The 18982-nt window shown below is 46.3% G+C and overlaps 2 protein-coding genes across 2 annotated transcripts in view; one reads left to right on the top strand and one right to left on the bottom strand.

The window, feature by feature from the left end:
* Nucleotides 1-526: 526 nt before the first annotated feature.
* The window catches only part of LOC147457227 (uncharacterized), a 76215-nt gene continuing 57759 nt past the window's right edge, over nucleotides 527-18982 (top strand). The window contains exons 1-2 of the mRNA XM_086512186.1: nucleotides 527-1325; nucleotides 1772-1906. Coding sequence (XP_086368312.1) covers nucleotides 819-1325; nucleotides 1772-1906 — 642 coding nt within the window. The 5' untranslated portion in view covers nucleotides 527-818. The remainder of the gene's footprint in view (nucleotides 1326-1771; nucleotides 1907-18982) is intronic.
* On the bottom strand, nucleotides 3796-5274 carry LOC147457228 (uncharacterized). The gene has a single exon (XM_086512185.1). The coding sequence runs from the start codon at nucleotides 4942-4944 to the stop codon at nucleotides 4126-4128; it is 819 nt and encodes a 272-aa protein (XP_086368311.1). The 5' UTR covers nucleotides 4945-5274; the 3' UTR covers nucleotides 3796-4125.

Genomic DNA, 18982 nt, shown 5'->3' with positions numbered 1-18982 from the left:
ATAGATGTACGAAGAACAAAGCAATGTAAGGGTCTTCATCCATTGATATACCACCATTTCGGCATTAGAACAACTATAGAATCATGCTTACAAAGTTGGATCCGTGGGACAAACACAAACAACATCTTAAGATATAGTACATGGAAATAGAACGAGAGTATGGATGTATCAAGAGCATATGGATAGGAAGAACAATTTGGAGGTTTCAATGTTTCTCAAATTTTTAAGCATTGGCATATCAATATATATTTTTGTGATGATTTACCTTGCAAGCAACGACTGCAAAGATGTACATGCGGACGATCTAGAGTTAATCCTATTGTTTAAGTGTGAGACAAGTGGACACGGCTTCAATGACATTCCACCCAACACCCAACACTCCACACTGACAATTTGATGCTAATGAAGAGAACAAACCAACCCTTGTAAGTCGTAACCCTTGTGGAGATCAGGTGGCAAGTGTCTTCAAGAGAGGCAAGGACAAGACAGGTAATGAGGAGTCAAATTGTCCTCTCTTTGGAGTGTTTGCAACTTTGCACCTTAGCTTGGAACTTGGAAGTGGGCTAATATACACAGTCTGCACGTGTAGACGATATACATTCTGGAGTAGAAGTGTCACGCAGGGTCTCTCTCTCTCTCTCTCTCTCTCAAGCTCGAGCTCGCCATCGACATCCCTAACCCCCTCCTCTATTGCCCGCCTGCCTCAGCTTGACGCTTCTCGTTGACCCCTCGCTCATGCTACTGGGGTTTTCATTCTTTTCATTGCTGGGCAGCCCAAACACGCAGTGGATGTCGAGCTTTGCAGAAAACCCTAAAAGATGAACGTTGGCTCCACAGGATGCTTTGATCAGAAGCAACAGCAGCAGCAAAGTCTTCGTGTCAGGAGGGAGCCCTTCGAATATGGCCTCCTCCCTCTTCCCACCCTTATTTTCCCGGATCCACTCACTGCGCTTCGTGGGCTTCGCAACAAGCTATGCTCAGAAGGAAACTCCATTCTAGCTTCAAGCACGGATGGAGATGCTGACATTGATTGTGCAGGTATTGCCCTAGCTTTGGATTTGTCTGAAGATGAAGCTCAGCTTGTCTTGGAAACGCTCGTATCTGTTCTTCCGGAACCCCACCATGGCACCGGTTCTCTCACTGCCCGGTTTTCAACCACAGATGGTTCAGCTGGTGTGAGCTTTGATGATCTCATCCTGTTCGTGTACATCCAGAATTATAAAAAGCCCCCTATCCGCCCTCATAAGGATGCTGCTTCTGTTGCTGATGTGTGGCCATCTACTTCCGCGTTCGATGGATTCTTAGCCACTTTATCGCCGTTGCAAGTAAGTAATTTCACAAAGCTCTTGTTTGTCCATGCAGGCCTACGTCAGAATTTGGACGCGTGTATCACATTGTGCTGACTTGTCACTATACCTAAGATCAAAAGGCGTATTTTTGAAAGTTGATAGTGAAGTTCAGGTTTAAGAAAGTGCATTGCAAACATGTGTTTATTGATGCATCAATCAAGTTTATCACCAAAGAGGTTCTGAAGTTGCTCATTTGCATCGAACTTTTGGTGAACATCATCAACAAAGAGTTTCTGAAGTTGTTTGTTTGCTATGTTGCATGAAGTTATTGGGTATTAGATATCAAGGCATTTGACTTCGTACATTTGCTGGATGTTGGACTAGTCCAGGGGTGAATTTTTAGTGTTTGCTGCGATGCTTCTGGTACCACTTTTTCGTTTCTATGTATGTGATTACAACCAATAGGTGCTCACTGGATTCAGGTCAGAACTGGTCGGAAGAGTGTTCCTTCCCAAGTGGACGAGGAAGCTCATCAGCTGGCATATTTGCAAAAGCATCTGCCATCGATACTCTCTCTCCTAGCGCATGTACCTGCTGAAGATGATCTCAATTTACAGGTTGGTTGAACTACAACAATTTTTTTGGCAAAATGTTATTCATGCAGCAAGTTTGTACTGACCCATTAGTATTGCGTAACAAGGTGAATGGAATGTAAGATAATGAAACATCGCTAGTATTGTAAAGCGCTATTTCATGGTGGTTGGTGGTGGTGATTGTTGAGATTCTACCTGTCTACACAAGCAGAAAAGAACTTCAATGGAGGAAGCGAGAGAAAGAATTTGCACTTGTTAGTGTTATTTGTGCCTCATGGCCAGGGATAAATTTTATGCATCAATGCAATAATCAATTGCAACCATTATCATTTTGCACGATTGATTTGCTTTAAGACATGGAGATCAGTAATAGCTTTGTATTGGACCAAGTGGCAACTTTTTTGCCTTATAGCAAGGGAAGTTAAAGACCTCTATTCTTATCAAAATCTCAGCCTTTCTAATCTAATCAGCTTTGTTAACTGTGCTTTAAGTCAGGTATGGGCTAGATTAAGTCAGGGTCTTGCATATCCTGGTGTTAATTGAAGATCTTGTAGTTGTCTATTTGCAGCAGTTAATGGTGGCAACCCCATTTTCCAACGGAAACCAACATATTAATGAATCCTCTCACTTTTGCAACACTTTAAGGAGTTGCTATCCTAAGCACATGTCTAAAATGCCCTAAAATGACATTTTGTTTTGCCTATGTTTGAAGGCTTTGGTGATGGTCTCAAGTGTAAAAATGTTCAAGTTATAAATCAAAGTAAAAACCAACTCCGTGCTAAAGTACGAGGAGAATCCAACATAACACGAGTGTGCTTATGATTGGATATTGTGGGCAGGTGGGAATGTGTAGAGGCTATATGTAAGGGGATCAAACTGTTGCCATCAGGTTCCACCAAAACGATGCTCTCAAGCGAAAATCAGCATGCTCGTCTGCTCTCGATATGTGTCGAAGCTTTGGTGAGGTCCCTACCAGGTAGATATTTGTGTGCACAGCTGCGAAAGGAGAGAGAAACCTGCGTATAGATCAAAAGCAATCATTGTATCTCCAGTTTTGTCGTGAACCTTTCGTAGAATCAGTGTAGGTGGATGTCCAAAGATTAAACCATATGCCTTATCTTTGCCGAAGAGTATTCTACTGATTGTATCCCAATCTGCGAAGGGCTTACCTGAAACTCGCATGAGGGGCCCTCTCTGGTCGCCAAGACACAACAGAAAGGGGGGGATTATTTGACCTCATCGGAAAGGGGAAAGTGGGAAGAGGAAGCCGCAGCCGTAGATAAAGTTGCTGTAGGAGAGGAAGCACTCTATGGCGGGTTGTTTCGTCTGTGACCAAGGAAAGCCGGTGGCTGAAAATCAGCCCATGTAGTTCGCAACGGCAGCAGAAGGCATGGGAAGGGCGCGTGAGAGGGGCTGCCAAGGCTTGCTGGAAAGCCTTGTTGATGGGAAGCATCCATATCCACAAAATGCAGCCAAGAAACGTTTTTGCAAAATGCTAGCAACGAGTAGCTTTGGCGGACCAGATCTGCAACAATCTGCGGAAAAAGTAGCCAATAACCTTAAAAGTTATTTTCTTTTGAAAAAATGCCACATCTGTTGTTGTGGAGAGGTGTCACTTATGAGGGGGAGGGGGGAACACCTAAGCCATCGAAGGATGGGACATTATCTTGCGAATGCCTGGCATCTCCACATCCACCCGATCCCCGATTATGTCGAGAAGTCCCTCACCTTCGATTTCGAGGGCAAGTAAATGAATTTTTTTGCTAGTGCTATCAAAGTCGATGATGCGGAAGCGGAGAGAGAGAGAGAGAGAGAGAGAGAGAGAGAGAGAGAGAGAGAGAGAGAGAGAGAGAGAGAGAGAGAGAGAGAGAGAGAGAGAGAGAGAGAGAGAGAGAGAGAGAGAGAGAGAGAGAGAGAGAGAGAGAGCGAGCGAGCTTTATTTACGTCTTCTAAAGGCCGAAGTCGGCCTATGAGACAAATCAATGTACATCTAGTGGTAGTCCGGGTGTCCGGAAAAGAAAATTCTGAAAATAAAATGCTGAAATGAAAGCTAATCTAGAACCGAGATGTGCAGTGTGGTGGTATGATGGTAATGTGTGGTGGTATGGGTATATATGGCTCTGGCACCGCAGATACTGACCATATGAATATATGGCTGTGGATGTAGCTCTGTCACAGCAGAAAATGACTACCTCGTGCTGAGTGAAAGTAAAAGTGTGAGGGCATACCCGTATCAGAGATGGCTAGTAGTGTGTAATGGGTGATGGGTATAAAAAGTGGTACATGGGGGGGAGGGGCTGAAAAACCTGATGTAAGTGGGTGCTCCAATGTGTGGTGGAGCGGGCCCTCTCCAGCTGCTGCTCATGAAGTGTACGGATCCTCAGTAGATCCTGCTGGTATAGACGGGGCCGTCGGTATCCTGACTCCCGTGGTCGGCGTCGTGCTCGTTGTGCCTCTGCCTGCTCGAGTGTCAGCCCAGTCGTCGTCGGCGGTGTGGGATCCCCTGAAGTCATTCTCTGGAAAAACTGAGTGATCGTCTGCTGAACACCTCCAGTGTCATGTGGTCGTGGTCGTGTAGACTCCTCACGTATGTGGAGTGCTCCTGTGATGAAATGGCCCACATGAGTTTGGTCTCTCCTCCTCATGCATGTCTGGAGAGTGCCCTCAATCCCAAATCTCTGTCTAAGCTCTGAGTAAGCTGGGCATCGTAGCATGAAGTGCTCCTTCGTCTCCACCTCTGTCTGACACACTGGGCAAGTCCGGTTCTCTCGTGGTATGCCTCTGGCTCTACCCCGCTCAATCTCAAGCTGGTGTGATGAGACTCGGAGCTGGCCGATGGCTACCCGTAGGTGACGTGGCATGTACTGCTGCATATATTGAGGGGGGTCTATGAAGCCTTGATCTGATATCTGGAGAAAATGCTCATGGTAGTGGAGCATTTTCGTCGGTAGTGGCTGCCTGGGGCTGATCCATGTCCTCTCAATGTAAATATGCGAAATCTCCTGCCTGATGATCCTATTCCTCTCTTGATGAGTTAGTATAAGTAGGTGCATGGATGTCATACTGGAGGGGTGGTAATCGATCTATATCAACCCCATGTCTAGTGAACCACTTGCTGGTTTGTGTATACCAAGAAGAGGCATCTCCCGCCAGTGCCATAGACTGTGATGCCTGTAGTGCTCGATAGGCAATGCGGTCCCTATCCATACTCTGTAATCTATGTAACAAGCAAACCGTCTGAAACAGTGCCTCTACTAGCATAGGTGGGACTGCTAGCTCTGCTCTGACTATATCATGTGGAACGGATGGCTTGCTGCGGATCATCCTGGAGATCATCAGTACCTGTGGGCGCTCTATCAAAGGCCAGATCGAGTCTGCAAGCCAGGTCCCCATATGGCTGCCCCATACATAAGAGCCGGTGTAACCAAAGTGTCAAAAAACCACCCCTTCGTACGGGGCTCCTGAAAGTGTGCCTGGTGGCACTGTCTCTCCATCTGTGCGAGTGCGGAGTACCCCCTGGTCAGTCTGTCTCTGGCTGCCTGTGTCATGGAAAAGGCCCTTGATGCCGCGGTAAAAGTCACCCCCAAGTAGACATATGAGCCTACAACCTCGATACTGCCCCCTGCTGCTGTGAAAGAGCTCTCTCGTCTGATCCGTGCTGATGTATGAAAGATGAGAACCTTGGTTTTCCCAAGGTTCACTGAGAGCCCTCGCTGCGCACAAAAGTCATCAAGCCCAAGTAGATGCTGATGCAGCCCCTCTGCTGACTCTGATATGAGTACAATATCATCGGCATATAATAGTATATGGACTGTGGTGCCACCCATCTCCACCCCATCACCTCCTCTATGCTGAATAAAATCCACTATCTCATCAATGTAGAGCCCAAAGAGTGTAGGGGAGAGTGGACATCCTTGTTTCACACCAATGGTGCTAAACAAGGTCTCTGTAGTGCCTCCTGGACATCGTACTCGCCCACATACCTGCTCATAAAGTGTATATATGCCCCATATCATGTCCTCCTCAAGCCCAAGTGAGAGTAGTCGCCTGAAGAGTCGCTCACGTGGCACCGTATCAAATGCTTTGCGAAAGTCCACAAAGCAACAGTAAAGCCTCCTCTTCCTCACTCGTGCCTGGTCGATCAAGCAGCATAGCGTGAAGATATGATCGATGGTAGAGTATGTGCGGCGGAACCGAGCTTGTCCTGCAGCTCGGATGCCTGCTGCCTCTGCTCTGGTGCTAAGCTCCTCCTCTAAAACCGCGCCATAGAGCTTGGCCAACATGTGGCCAATCATAATAGTCCTGTATGTGTTGGGATCCATGGTGTCTCTAGACTAGGTACAATGATGTGTTGTGTCCACGAGTCTGGAAATCCCTCTACAAGTGCGCGGTTAAAGAGGTGAGCTATGAAAGGTGCCAAGGTCTCTCTCCCATAAATCAGATGCTCGGCCTGTAGCTCGGTCTGGTCTCGAGCTCTACCATGCTGTAGATGTCGGATGGCTCGAGCTACCATCTCTGATGTGAAGAAGGACGATGTGGTGGGGCATGGTCCCTGTGGCAGGGGTATCGGTGGCTGTCCTGGTATCTGGTAAAGGTCCTCTGTATAGCGGTACCATGTGTCCGGGTCCTCGATCGATGTCGGTGGCCTGCGCTTGCGGATGCGGCGCCATGCCTCTGCACTATCTCGACTCATGAGCAAGTGATATAAGTCCCAGTACTGCTGCTGCTCCCATTCCCGCTTTTTACGGCGGGTGAGAGACTGCATTTGGCGCTGAGCCTGGCGGTGTGTGAGTACCCCGCGGGCCTCATCCTCCCTGAGCTGATGTCGTAATGCTCTGCAATCATTGTCATACTAGCTGTTCCGTGGCATGGAACCTGTGCGGGGTGCATGTATGCGTGTGTGGTGAGGGAAGCTCTGAATGGCAGATGTGTGAATCATGGAGGTAAGATCTGATGTGAGTGATTCTAGGGGGGCATGTGGGTTGAGAGATAGGAGATGTGTGCGGAGATGGTGTGCATAGACATGAGAGAGCTCGTGTGTAAAATGAATAGTGGTATGTGGCTGTGTGAGTGGGGTGGGTGTGTGTGACAAATGGGAGGTGAGTGTGAAAGTGAGGAAAGTGTGGTCTGCGCCGATAGGACGTCTCCCGACACTGAAAGATCGGAGAAGCTGGCCCCCCAGAAGACTCCCAAGAATGTAGTCGACAGTACTCTCCCCCCCCCCATGAGGGAAGCAAGTGAGCCCGCTCGAATTTGGCCACCTCTGCATCCCGTTATAAATAACGAGATGATGTCGGCTACCAAGCTCCAATAGGTGGCTGCCGTACCCGGTGGTATCCTGCCCTGAGTCTGCTGACAGTCTGCTAATCCCCATCTCCTCTGGGTCTAAACTGCTCATAATCTTTGGGTGGTCCATATCATAGAGCTCGCACTGCCTGGTCTGGGTGCGCCCGTTGAAGTCTCCCATAAGGAAGACCTCTCCGAGTGCTGAGTAGGGGAGTATGTCATCTAAGAGTGGTGTATAAGGGGAATCCCCCTCCCGTGCGTGCCCATCAGTGGTCGCATATGAGGAGCCTCGTGGTGGAAAGTAGCAAATGGCGATATAGACCCAATGCTCGCGGTCTATCTTCAGGCGTACCCATAGAAACCGCGCCTCCTCATCTCGGCTCACAATCTGTATGACTGCTGATGGAACGACGAAATAATATGGCCACCCCACCGGATCCTCGTGAAGTGTCGCGGCGAGTGGTAGCTCGAAAGATTGACTCCCATCTGAAGCCTGCAATGGCTGGTAGCCCCCTTTCAGGGCTCTCATGGGTCTCAGTGATGCAAATGAAGTCGTGGTCCTCTATAAGCTCCTCCAGTCTGTCGGGGCGAGTCCACAATGACCCATTGCAGTTCCACACTGCTCCTCTGAGAAGCATCTCCGGTCGCAGCGGCGTCCCATAGGCCGCGTGCCCCTATTTCATGGGGCGCCCATCCACAAAAATATGACCATCTCTGTAGAAGGCCTTTCGGCCCTCGCTCCTCGCTTGTAATATCGGAGGCATGCAGGTACGGCGGTGCTCGACCTGCATCCTCGTCAGAGCCTCGTCGATGTAGATGGGGCTGCCTGGAAGCGTGCAGATCAGGACTCGCTTTCAAAAGAAAGCAACTCTCTCCTGCGGGGACCGCATCTGGAGCACCAAATCCCGTGCTCTCGAGGAGTCCCGTCCTGCTCTCCATGCACGGGTGAAGGGCATGGTCTCTCCAAAGCCGAGCCGTTTGCACAGCTCCTCAGCATCTCTCTCTGGTGAAGGTCCCTCTGCCAGGCCGGTCACACGGATGTTGAGGCGTCGAGCCTGCCTCAACCTCTCCTCTTCCAGGGTGTCCTGGACTCTGATGTGCTCCTCATGTACGGCATCCTCCTTGACCTCCTGCTTGATGGTCTTGTGGACCACCTCCACCCATTTCCCTTGGGTAGCCTCCATCTCGGTGTGCAACTCCTTCAAGTCTTCTTTAATAGTCTCCACGTGTGAGATCTCTCCATCTTCCCGGGCCACAATGATCGAGGCCTGTAGAAGCTCTATCTCCTTCTTGGTCTCCCCAAGCTCAATCCTAAGAGCTTCATTCTCCTTTCGCAAATCGGTGCATCACTCCAATGGCCTGCAGGATCTCCGCTTGGAGCATCCCTTCCATTTCCCGGCAGATTGAGGTAAGTAGCTCCTTTGAGACTTTGTTACGGCGGCGGTACCGGGCGAGGGGGGTCGTCATGAGCGCCCTATCAACTTTTGTTGTGGATGGAGGGGTGGTCGCCATGGTTGATGGGGGAGAAAGAGAGAGCTATGTGGCCATACAGTGGCGGGGTTCTGGCTGGTTTGCTACACAGTGGGCTGTTTTACCACTATTCAGCGATTTGCGGCCATGTGTAATGCAGGAGCTGAATGGAGGTATAGCAGCGCTGGGCCATGGGCTGTAGATGGCGATGGGCAGAGCTGTGGCGGGGGCTGAGAGGGAGCTCGTGGCAGCACACTGGTGGGCGCGTTGAGAGAGAGAGCAGGAGCAGCAAAACCCTGAACTACTGCAGCAGCGAAACCCTAAAAAACCAGGCGAAACCCTAATCTGCGGCAGATCAGCGAAACCCTAATCTGCAGCAGCAAAACCCTAAAAAACCAGGCGAAACCCTAAAGAGAGGGGGAGAGAGAGAGAGATGAAATGAAATGATACATTAACGTCTTCAAAAGGCCAAAATGACCTATGAGAGAGAGAGAGAGAGAGAGAGAGAGAGAGAGAGAGAGAGAGACCAATCAACCTTGGCAATGAATAATTGATTGTGTATACAATGGAGGCAAGGGGTTGCATATATACCAACCTCAGTAAATTGCCCTACTTAGACTTTGACAAATAAGTAAAATAAAATTTAAATAGCTAAAAGCCAAAATAAACAAGGGGATCACTTTGGGCAGTTCACTTGAGATGCCAAAACACCCTCTCTGCAACTCATAGTGGACATAAACAGTGAGACCAAGTTGATGAAGAAGCTACCATGGACACACCAGCAGAGGATCCGTCTATTGGATACACCTCCAATTTGCTACCCTCAACTTTGTTCCTTTGAAGAATGCCATCTTGAGCATCGGTTACCTTTTAGAAAACTTGAACTGTAGACCACACTACGTCCAAGAATCCCCATTCGTGAATTGTGAACACCTCACTTCCAAAGTACTCCTAGTGAAGGGTGGAACACATTTTGTCCATAATCCGACCAAGAACAATGGATTGGTGCACGCAGGCATTCACAATGTTTTAGTACTCTGATTGGTTCCCTGCCAGATGCATGTGCCTTGAACTTCGACCCACAGGTTCAAACATCGGTAACTTGAACTCCAGCACACAAGGGTCCAAATTAATTATACGGAGCACTTCTTGCCTCTCTCTACCACTCACAAGCCTCTCTCTGGCTGAAGCTAGTGGCGACAACTGCCTCTTGACTAGAAATCTGGTGTCGTGGCCACTGTGGTGGTTGTCGTCGCGGGCACTCAAGCAAGGGGGTGGCATATTGAAGTTGCAAAATCTGGTAGTGATACCTTCTTGCACTCCAAAGGGGTGGTTGCGAAGAGTCTCGAGCAATTTCCCAATCCGGAGCAATTTCCCAAACCGTGCCAAAAGAGGGCTCTCTATTGCCCCCAATCTCCGTTTCTTCTTTGCCGCTTTTCCAAAGCCGATCCCGATTTGGATGCCCTTCGCGAACCTCTACCACACCTCCCAAAGCCGATCCAATTAGAACATCATCCATTAGTGCCCTTCTCAATGGTTCACATAGAACGGTGTTAACAAATGCTGGCAATGTGACTTCGTAGGTGTACCATTAAAGAGAGCAAAAAAGGGGGCATGGCCGGCAATGAAAGGGAGCCCGCAGTAGCGTTTTGAAATGTTGTCTGCGCAAGGGTGTGAAGAGAGACGTTGTCGTTGTCGACAAGGGAAAGCATCAGGGAAATAAACGCAACGTCCGAAGACGTTGCTTGCTGGAAGAGGGGTGGCGTGGCATGCCTATCTGTGGGCGCCAAAATCTTGCGCTATAGTCCTTTGTTGTCGGCCACGCCAAGGGGGGGTGAGCACTTGTTGCTCTTAGTGTTTCAAAACGCTGTTGACGACGCTTGCTTTAACTAGCACCAAAGGTGGGTGAAGGAGGTCGGCACTGGATTATTCAGAGCCCAACGTTTTGAAACGCAATGGACTACGATGGTCCTGCTCCAATGTGGTAGAGTTTCCAAAACGCAAGGTGCAGAGGGTGATGACGCGTCACGCCAGCAATGGGTGAGTGCTCTTTGTGGTTCTTCTCACAACTACTCCACGGTGCACTTTCCTTGCCCAAGGTCACGGAGCACAAAGCTCTGATACCATGTCAAAGTGGATGATGCGGAAGCGTAGAGACCAAGGGGGGAGAGAGTCTCTTAAACCAATCAACCTTGGCAATGAAAACTTGATTGTGTATATAATGGAGGCAAGGGGTTGCATATATACCAACCTCAATAAATTGCCCTACCTATACTTTGACAAATAAGTAAAATATATACCTAAAAGCCAAAATAAATAATGGGACCACTTTGGGCAATTTACTTGAGATGCCAGAACTCTAACAGGTGCTCGAGATTGGCTATCCCTATTGTAAGCCATATCTCTATCAAGAAGGAAATGAAGAAGTGCGTTTCTGCATGCTTGATTTTTCTACGCGAGAGGTGTAAAAAGAGTTAACTCTCGGGTCTTGAATCTTGATAGAAGTCGTTTTCAATTTATTGAAAGATACAAGAATTGTTTCATTTAAACTCTTCCAGATAAGCTACTTTGGAAGGTCCGGAAGATCATCGCCAAGATTGCATAGGTACGTACGTACCTTACCTTTTGTACGGTACAACCGTACAGTACGGTAAGGTACGTAAGGTACAGTACTATATGATGCTACAGTTAAATTTTTTTCCGAAAGTGCAACGTTAGTGTGCTGACCAGGAATGCAAGACGATTTGGGGTCTTTTGGTGGTCTGGAATGCTAATAGGCTAATAGCCCAAGGCTGTATGCCTTATACTCACTGCACGTAATTTTCCAGAGAGCAACAGAGACTGTTGAGAAGTTCACAGACAGGACTCAGGAGTTCGCAATGTCCTTGACGATGGGGGCATGCTCTCTACCGACGATTCATCTTCAACATCTGGCACATACTTTTGAAGTTTTGAGGCTATAGGCATGCTGCCTAATAGCCTATGTGCAGGCTTTGGAGAGCAGCAGATGTTTATTGTGTTTCATTATTTTGTTTCAGTTTGTATGGCATATACAATGCCGCCTTGTGGCTGATGCCATAGACATTATGCTCGTAGTTGAGTTTGGACGGTTGTACCTGTGTTTCATTGTTTTGTTTTAGTTAGTATGGGATTTACAGTGCCTGCTTTTGGCCGACGCCAGAGACAGTATGCTTGTAGTTGAACTTGGTTTTATGATTTATCATTGAGGCTTGAGGCATTTGAGTTTTATGTCCAATTGTCAATATGTTCATTTTCAGCATTGTATTTTGTAATGTAAATTTGTTTATGAGTCTATGGGTTTTTCTCTAAAACATGAGTTTTTTACAAATGGTACGTACCTGAAAGGTGGTTCAGTACGGAAGTACGTTCCGTACGTACCTAAAACATGTTGTACACTACGTACCTTTCCACCTTGATTATTGCATACCGGGTAGCTCTCCTCCTAGCAACCCCCCCTCTCGGTAAGTCTTGCTCAACAAGAGGAAATTTTGAAGCAAGTATGTCTCTATGATTTGAAAAAATCGTTAAAGCTTAGAATGCGAATAGATGTCGCTTTGGCGTGAAAAAGAAAAAGAAATCGGGCCAAGCAAGAAGGAGGTGAAGGGCGCAGGCAACCAGGGCTAGGTAGCAGGACAGGGCTCATGAGGGAGGACGGGGCAGAGAATGAGTAGAGCAGCAGGTCGACGAGGCAGGGGCGTTCTTTTTCCTTTTTGAACTTGACGAATTGTGGGAGTTCCGGCTCGACGGGATGGCTCAGCTGGTTATGACTAATTTGTAGGCTTTATATATTCAGTGCTTGTGTTCGATTCCTTTAATCGCCCTTTTACAGGGTGTGGTCTTCAGAATGGTGACCGTTTGCATGGAATCTGTGAAGGATTGAATATAATAGCAAAGCTACTTGTATGTGTAAGTGCTTCTAGAATCTAGAAGAAGGTCTGATACAACCAAGTATTGCTCTTCAATTTTGCTGGCCTAGAAGAAAGATGCCATGTTTGGTATGTGCATAGATTATCGATCCATAAACAAGATCACAATCAAGAATCGCTTTTCGATCCCTTGGATTGATGACATTCTCAAGAAGTTGGAGGGTGCAAGCATCTTTAGTCGCATAGCCCTCGAGGATGTGCATAAGACCTCTTTTTGCACAACCCTTGGACTTTATGAATTTTTGATCATGCCTTTCGGCTTAACCAATGCTCTTGCCACATTCAATCGAATGATGGATCGTTTTTTCAGTCCATACTGAGCCTTTATAGGAGTATTCTTTGATGGCATATCGGTCTTCTCATGATTAGAAGCAGAACAGTGGAAGCACTTGGACTTAAGCATGAGTTGCATTCAATGCAAAAAAAGATGAGTTTTTTCTCATGGAGATTCACTACCTATATAGTCTCTCACAATAAGGTCATTATGGATCTAGCTAAGATCCAGGTTGTTCAAGACTGGCCAACTCCCACTATTGTACATGATGTATGTAGCTTTCTGAGATTGTGCTCATATCAACGGAGATTCATCCGAGGCTTTGCTCATGTAGCAAGACCACTCCGTGACCTAAGAAGGACGAAGAACCAGTTTAAACGAGGAACCAAGGTGGAATTAAACGTAAAATTTTGTACGTATTCGGTACGTAAGGTACGCAGTCCTGTATGGATTGAGGTTTAAGGTACGTAAAAATACGCACTATTGGTAAAAATCCCTTAAAAATTAGGAAGAAAATAGGAATTTCATGAGAGAAGCCTACAAATATAACACTGTATATGTCTATATGGCAGTAAACATCAATCAAGTGACCTACCATGGTTCATGATATGAACTTGGGACACAATACCACATGTCAATAATAGCAATGGAACTTAAGAGGAGGGAGAAACCACCACCACCACCACCCTAAAAAAAAAAAAAAACCTTGAAAAAAAAACTTGTACAGATTGAATTCGTATGGTACGGATCCGTATTGTATGGAAGTACCGTACGGATCCAGTCCGTGCGTACGTACGGGCCAACCTTGCGAGGAACGAGACAACAAGTTGTTGTTGACAGGTTGAAATACCTTCTGAACCATGGTTCTATTCTAATAGTAGTAAAGGCAGATCATTAGAGTCCGATGTATTTTCTTACACAATGGAAATTATTTGAGAAGCAGATGAGATTTGCAAACTTATTGTCCATGTTTCATTTCCAGATCCTTCACACGGCTGGAACTAAAAACCTGATTGCAGACGTCATTGTCTAAGCAACTGAGGGTGAATGCAATCACTTTTGTATATTACCAAGAACTGGAATCACTTCCCGGCCTGTATCTAAAGGATCAGACTTCTCCTCCATTTGGAGAAAGCTACAGAATGGAGAGAACAAGTATCCCTATTCAATTCGGGATGGGTACCTCTATCACTAAGCAATTTGTGTGGCGACACCTTTGAGGAAGAGAATTATGGAATAAAGCACATGCTTCGCCATATGTAGGTCACCGAGGTATCCTCCCTATGACCGTAGCATTGGAACGATATTTCTTTTGGCCGAACCTAAAAGCAGACACCGATTAGTTTGCCAAAAAGTAAAGTATGATTGGCACAAGACGCTCGGGTTACTCCAACATTGGAGGAGTATTGCCATGGACTTTATTATCGATCTCCCTAAGACTCAAGAGTGGAAACGATGCATTTTGGATCATTGTGGACAGATTTAGTAAGCAAGCTCACATTGTTATAGCGAAGAAAATGATCAAAGCAAATCAATCATCATATGGCTAGGGTTTTTCTAGCACAAATTTTTAAGCATCATGGGATGCCCAAGGCTATTGTGAGTGATTGAGATCCTTGCTTGACAGAATTTTGTTGGCGTGCCTTGTTTGATAACCTTGGTATGAAGTTGAATTTTTCTTCTACATATCATCCCCAAACTGATAGGTAGAGTGAGATTGTCAACTGTAGAGTGTTGGATATGTTGAAATCCTATGTGTCGAATAGACAGTATGACTGGGAAAAGTATTCGCCTCTTGTCGAGTACGCATATCACAATATTGTACATTTCTTTGCAGGGAAAGTTCCTTTATGGTAAGCCCTTGCTTCCATCGATCCTTTGACTAAGGATAATATGTGTGCAATAGATTAGTTCGTTTGAGATATGGACACTGCCTAGTCAAGAGAGCAGTTTTACGCTCTCAGGAAAAACATAAGAAAGCTGCGGACAAGCATAAAAGGAATTTAGATTTGACAGTTGGTCAATTGGTCTTACTTAGGTTTGAGAAGGTGAGACTCAAGAAGCAAGCGACTCAGAAGGGGAAGATGGTTAAACTTTCTAGTCGTTACTATGGGCCGTTCAAGATAATTAACCAAGTGAACGATGCTACATTTTGATTAGATCTACCGCCTACTTGAAGGATCCATATGCTTCCTGTAACAAACTGCTGACGTGTCAAAGCCCTGAAGAAGGGAGCCAACTTGCAGATGTCGGCCGAGGGGCCTAAACCCTAAGAAGAAGAAGTAACAGAAGAAGAAGTCCTACCAACTTATGGGGACCCCGTTCGATGGGGCCCCAAGTGACAAAGGATTAAAATAAAGCAGGACCTGCACACACACACAAACTGATGACGTGGCAGAATTCAAAAAATTGCGCTGACATGATGACGTGGTAGGTTGTACGGATTACCGCGTTTTGCGCTGGCTGATGACGTGGTAGGCTGTACGGATTTCCGTGATTTACGTTGGCAGCTTTTTGGCTTTGCTTTTGGACCACATGCTTTTAAGTTTGAAGGTTTTTTACTGCAAACTGCTTTTTAGGCCAAGGGCCTTTAAATATGAGGTTAGGGCTCATTCTCTGGCATGCTTCCTGGAGAAGGTGTAGAGTCTAGAGTACCGGTTTGTACTGTGTTGATGCAATATAAAGAAATACCGAAAGGGGCGCCAAGGTTTGGGGCCAATACTCTTTGGGGTGGAATTCTGCCACTGTGTCTCTCTCTTTCAGTTCAATTGTTATTGAAGTGTTAAAAGTCTGTTCATTTTGTTCTTTTCTATTGGCACGTGGTGCCCGTCTTGTGACAGTGGTATAAGAGCATCAGGCGTGTGCTTTTTTGAAAGCATACCGGTCCCACAAAAGAGCAGACAGAGTAAACCAGAGACCTCTGGAATTTAGTCGAGGTATCTTCGCCCTCCAACCTGGACTTATTAGCCACTCAGTCAAGGTATCTTCGCCCTCCAATCCGGACTTATTAGCCACTCAATCGAGGTATCTTCGCCCTCCAACCCGGACTTATTGGCCACTCCCACCCTTACTTCATCGCGCATCGGGAAGCGCTTTTGTCTTCATCGCTCATGTCTTACAGGGCATAAGCCATAAAGATCACTTACAAGAGAAGGATCCAAGATTTCTTTCGAGGCGGTGCTTTTCTCAAAGGCAGTGCTATGCAGATGTTGATAGCTACCAAGCAGCATACTCCAAGGACTTGGCAAGCTTTCAAGAAAACTTTTGCCCGAAGTTATATCGTTTCTGACATCTTCTTTCGGAGTGCAACTTCTGGCAGAGTGGGGTATTCTGAAATGCTTGCCATGGAAACTCTAGCAGATTATAACTTGAAGTTTCTCGACATCTCCCAGTAGGTGTCTCTTCATGAGCAGATGACCTTGGAGGTCAAGTGCGATTGCTATCTTGGGACTATCATCGCCGCCAGAGGAACATTGTCTGTCCAAGAGGGGATGGACCATGCTGTGCTCGGCTACGACCTTATGGAAGGAATCTAACCCTAATTTTGGTGCAGGTTTCAGGATGGAAAGTCAGTCGACTTTTCGAGCTCTGCTAATGTCGAAATTGCTTTTTAAGTTTAAATTTGTTTGAGCTCTATTTGAGAACTTGTTTGGTGATCCTGTTTGGAATGTGTTTGAAATGATGGTATGTGTTTTGAACCTGTCTTGGTACCGATTTGAATTGTTTGACTCTGGTTTTAATACTGGTTTCAATGATTGGTGATTTTACTCCCGGGTGGAGTAGTGAGAAATTATGTTTGAGAATGCTTGTTTATACTCATGGCCCGGACCCTTGTGGTTATTTACGGGGGAGTATTGTTGTTGTGACTCCCGGCGTGGACCTGGATGGTTATGCGGGAGGAGTATTAAGAAGTCTGAGCGGTGGTTACTCTCAGCACCTCCAAAACGACATAGGCTGCGGTCTGGGGGGCGTTTGGTTGTAAAAGGCCTCTATATCTCCCGGCCTTGACCATTTTAGGTTATGGGGAGGAGTGATGAGGGAGTCGTTGAATATCTCCCGGCCCGAACCTTATTAGGTTATGCGGGAGGAGTGTTCATTGGCGACTTTATGTTTCTATGTCTTGTAACATGCATATGTAAGCATTTGTGTTGCATTGTGATGTGCCAGCTACTAAATATTCCTAATTGGATGCGATTGCTTGGGTATGTAATTTTTTTAGTGCATCAAGACACCTGTGGAAGATTAGTACGGTCTGGGTGTGATGGCTAATTTTACTATGCCGGAATATCAAGAGTTCCGATCTGGACGAAAGGAGAAGCTAGCTCCTTGATCAAAAGAGTAGAAAGGAGAAGCTAACTCCTTGATCAAAACAGTCGAAAGGAGAAGCTAACACCTTGATCAAAAGAGCAGAAAGGAGAAGCTAACTTCTTAATAAAAAGAGAAAACTGATTGTCCCTCGGAAATTTTTGAGCTAACTTGAGTTGTTTTGTAGATATGTTGTAATCGCGGACGATTACTCTCTTTGAAGAAGGGGAGATGTAACAAACTGCTGACGTGTCAAAGCCCTGAAGAAGGAAGCCAACTTGCAGATGTCGGCCGAGGAGCCTAAACCCTAAGAAGAACAAGTAACAGAAGAAGAAGTCCTACCAACTTATGGGGACCCCGTTTGATGGGGCCCCAAGTGACAAAGGATTAAAATAAAGCAGGACCTCTGCGCGCGCGCGCACACACACACACACACACACACACACACACACACAAACTGATGACGTGGCAGAATTTTGAAAATAGCGTTGACATGATGATGTGGTAGGTTGTACGGATTTTTGTGTTTTGCGTTGGTTGATGACGTGGAAGGCTGTACGGATTTTCGTGATTTACGATGGCAGCTTTTTGGCTTTGCTTTTGGACCAGATGCTTTTAAGTTTGAAGGCTTTTTATCGTAAACTGCTTTTTAGGCCAAGGGCCTTTAAATATGAGGTTAGGGCTCATTCTCTGGCATGCTTCTTGGAGATGGTACTGTGTTGATGCAATATAAAGAAATACCGAAAGGGGCGCCAAGGTTTGGGGCCAATACTCTCTGGGGTGGAATTCTGCCACTGTGTCGCGTGTCGTCTCTCTCTTTCAGTTTAGTTGTTATTGAAGTGTTAAAAGTCTGTTCAGTTTGTTCTTTTCTATTGGCACGTGGTGCCCGTCTTGTGAGACCGCCTCTGAGTTAGCCTATTGGTGAGGAACCCTCTGAGGTTGAGGAAAGAGGAGATACTCTAGCCGTAACAGATCATTCATCATCAGGAGCAGCCACTTAAGTCCGGATAGATTACATGGAAGTATTTGGTAAAGTTGAAGAACTACTCCACTTTGGATGCGCAATGGATGATCCAGAAGGAATTAGCACGTTATTTTGAGATTATGTACAAGCACTACAGTTATGGACGACTATTTAGAAGCCAAAGAGATGGTGCTAAATTGACTATTTTTTGAGTAATTTATATTTATATTTAATGAAATTAGGATATTTAAATTTGTGCACTTGAGAACTATTAAGTTAGGAACTGTAGATCTATAGCTCTGATAGAAGCCATCGGGAACAAACATCTTTGATGTGTCATATGGTGGGTGACATCAAGCATCATGAAATAGTTGTTCCGTAAGTTTGGTGGGAGAGTAACGGGTATTTTAATGCGTCAGATAGAGAATATCTCGTTGGTCTGAGGAGGAAATTTGATTTGAGTCTATGTCTTCATTGCATTTGTGCATGAGGTTGCATCCAAGGACGCATGGGGAGTATTTGTATAAGCATTGCTTTCAGCTTACAAGTTTTTATAGAGTTTTAAACCGGTTCACACCTTTTGTAAAAACTGCCCAGTTGCCCACTTATTGAGAGCACAAAGACCAAGGTGCTCCCTCTCTGGCCGAAATTGGTAGCAAACCAACGTTCTCTCTCTCCTTACCACCCCAAGGCCCCGCTAATTCAGCCCCGTCCAAAAAAGCAAGGTGCCCCCCCTCGTGCTATTCCTGCTAGCTTTAGTGCCTATAAAAGGACAGTCAGGCGCCAGTTTGCGGCAGATGTTGTCAAAGTTGACGATGCGGAAGCGTAGAGAGAGAGAGAGAGAGAGAGAGAGA

This window comes from Adiantum capillus-veneris, chromosome 5 (genome assembly GCF_014529385.1).
Source record: "Adiantum capillus-veneris isolate H3 chromosome 5, ASM1452938v2, whole genome shotgun sequence".
In the NCBI taxonomy this organism is placed as follows: Eukaryota; Viridiplantae; Streptophyta; class Polypodiopsida; order Polypodiales; family Pteridaceae; genus Adiantum; species Adiantum capillus-veneris.
Note: the sequence above shows the minus strand (reverse complement) of the source record. Positions and strands in the feature narration are given on the sequence as shown.

Coding starts and splice junctions, on each gene's coding strand:
- LOC147457228 (XM_086512185.1), bottom strand. CDS start 4,944: ATGACATCCATGCACCTACTTATACTAACTCATCAAGAGAGGAATAGG.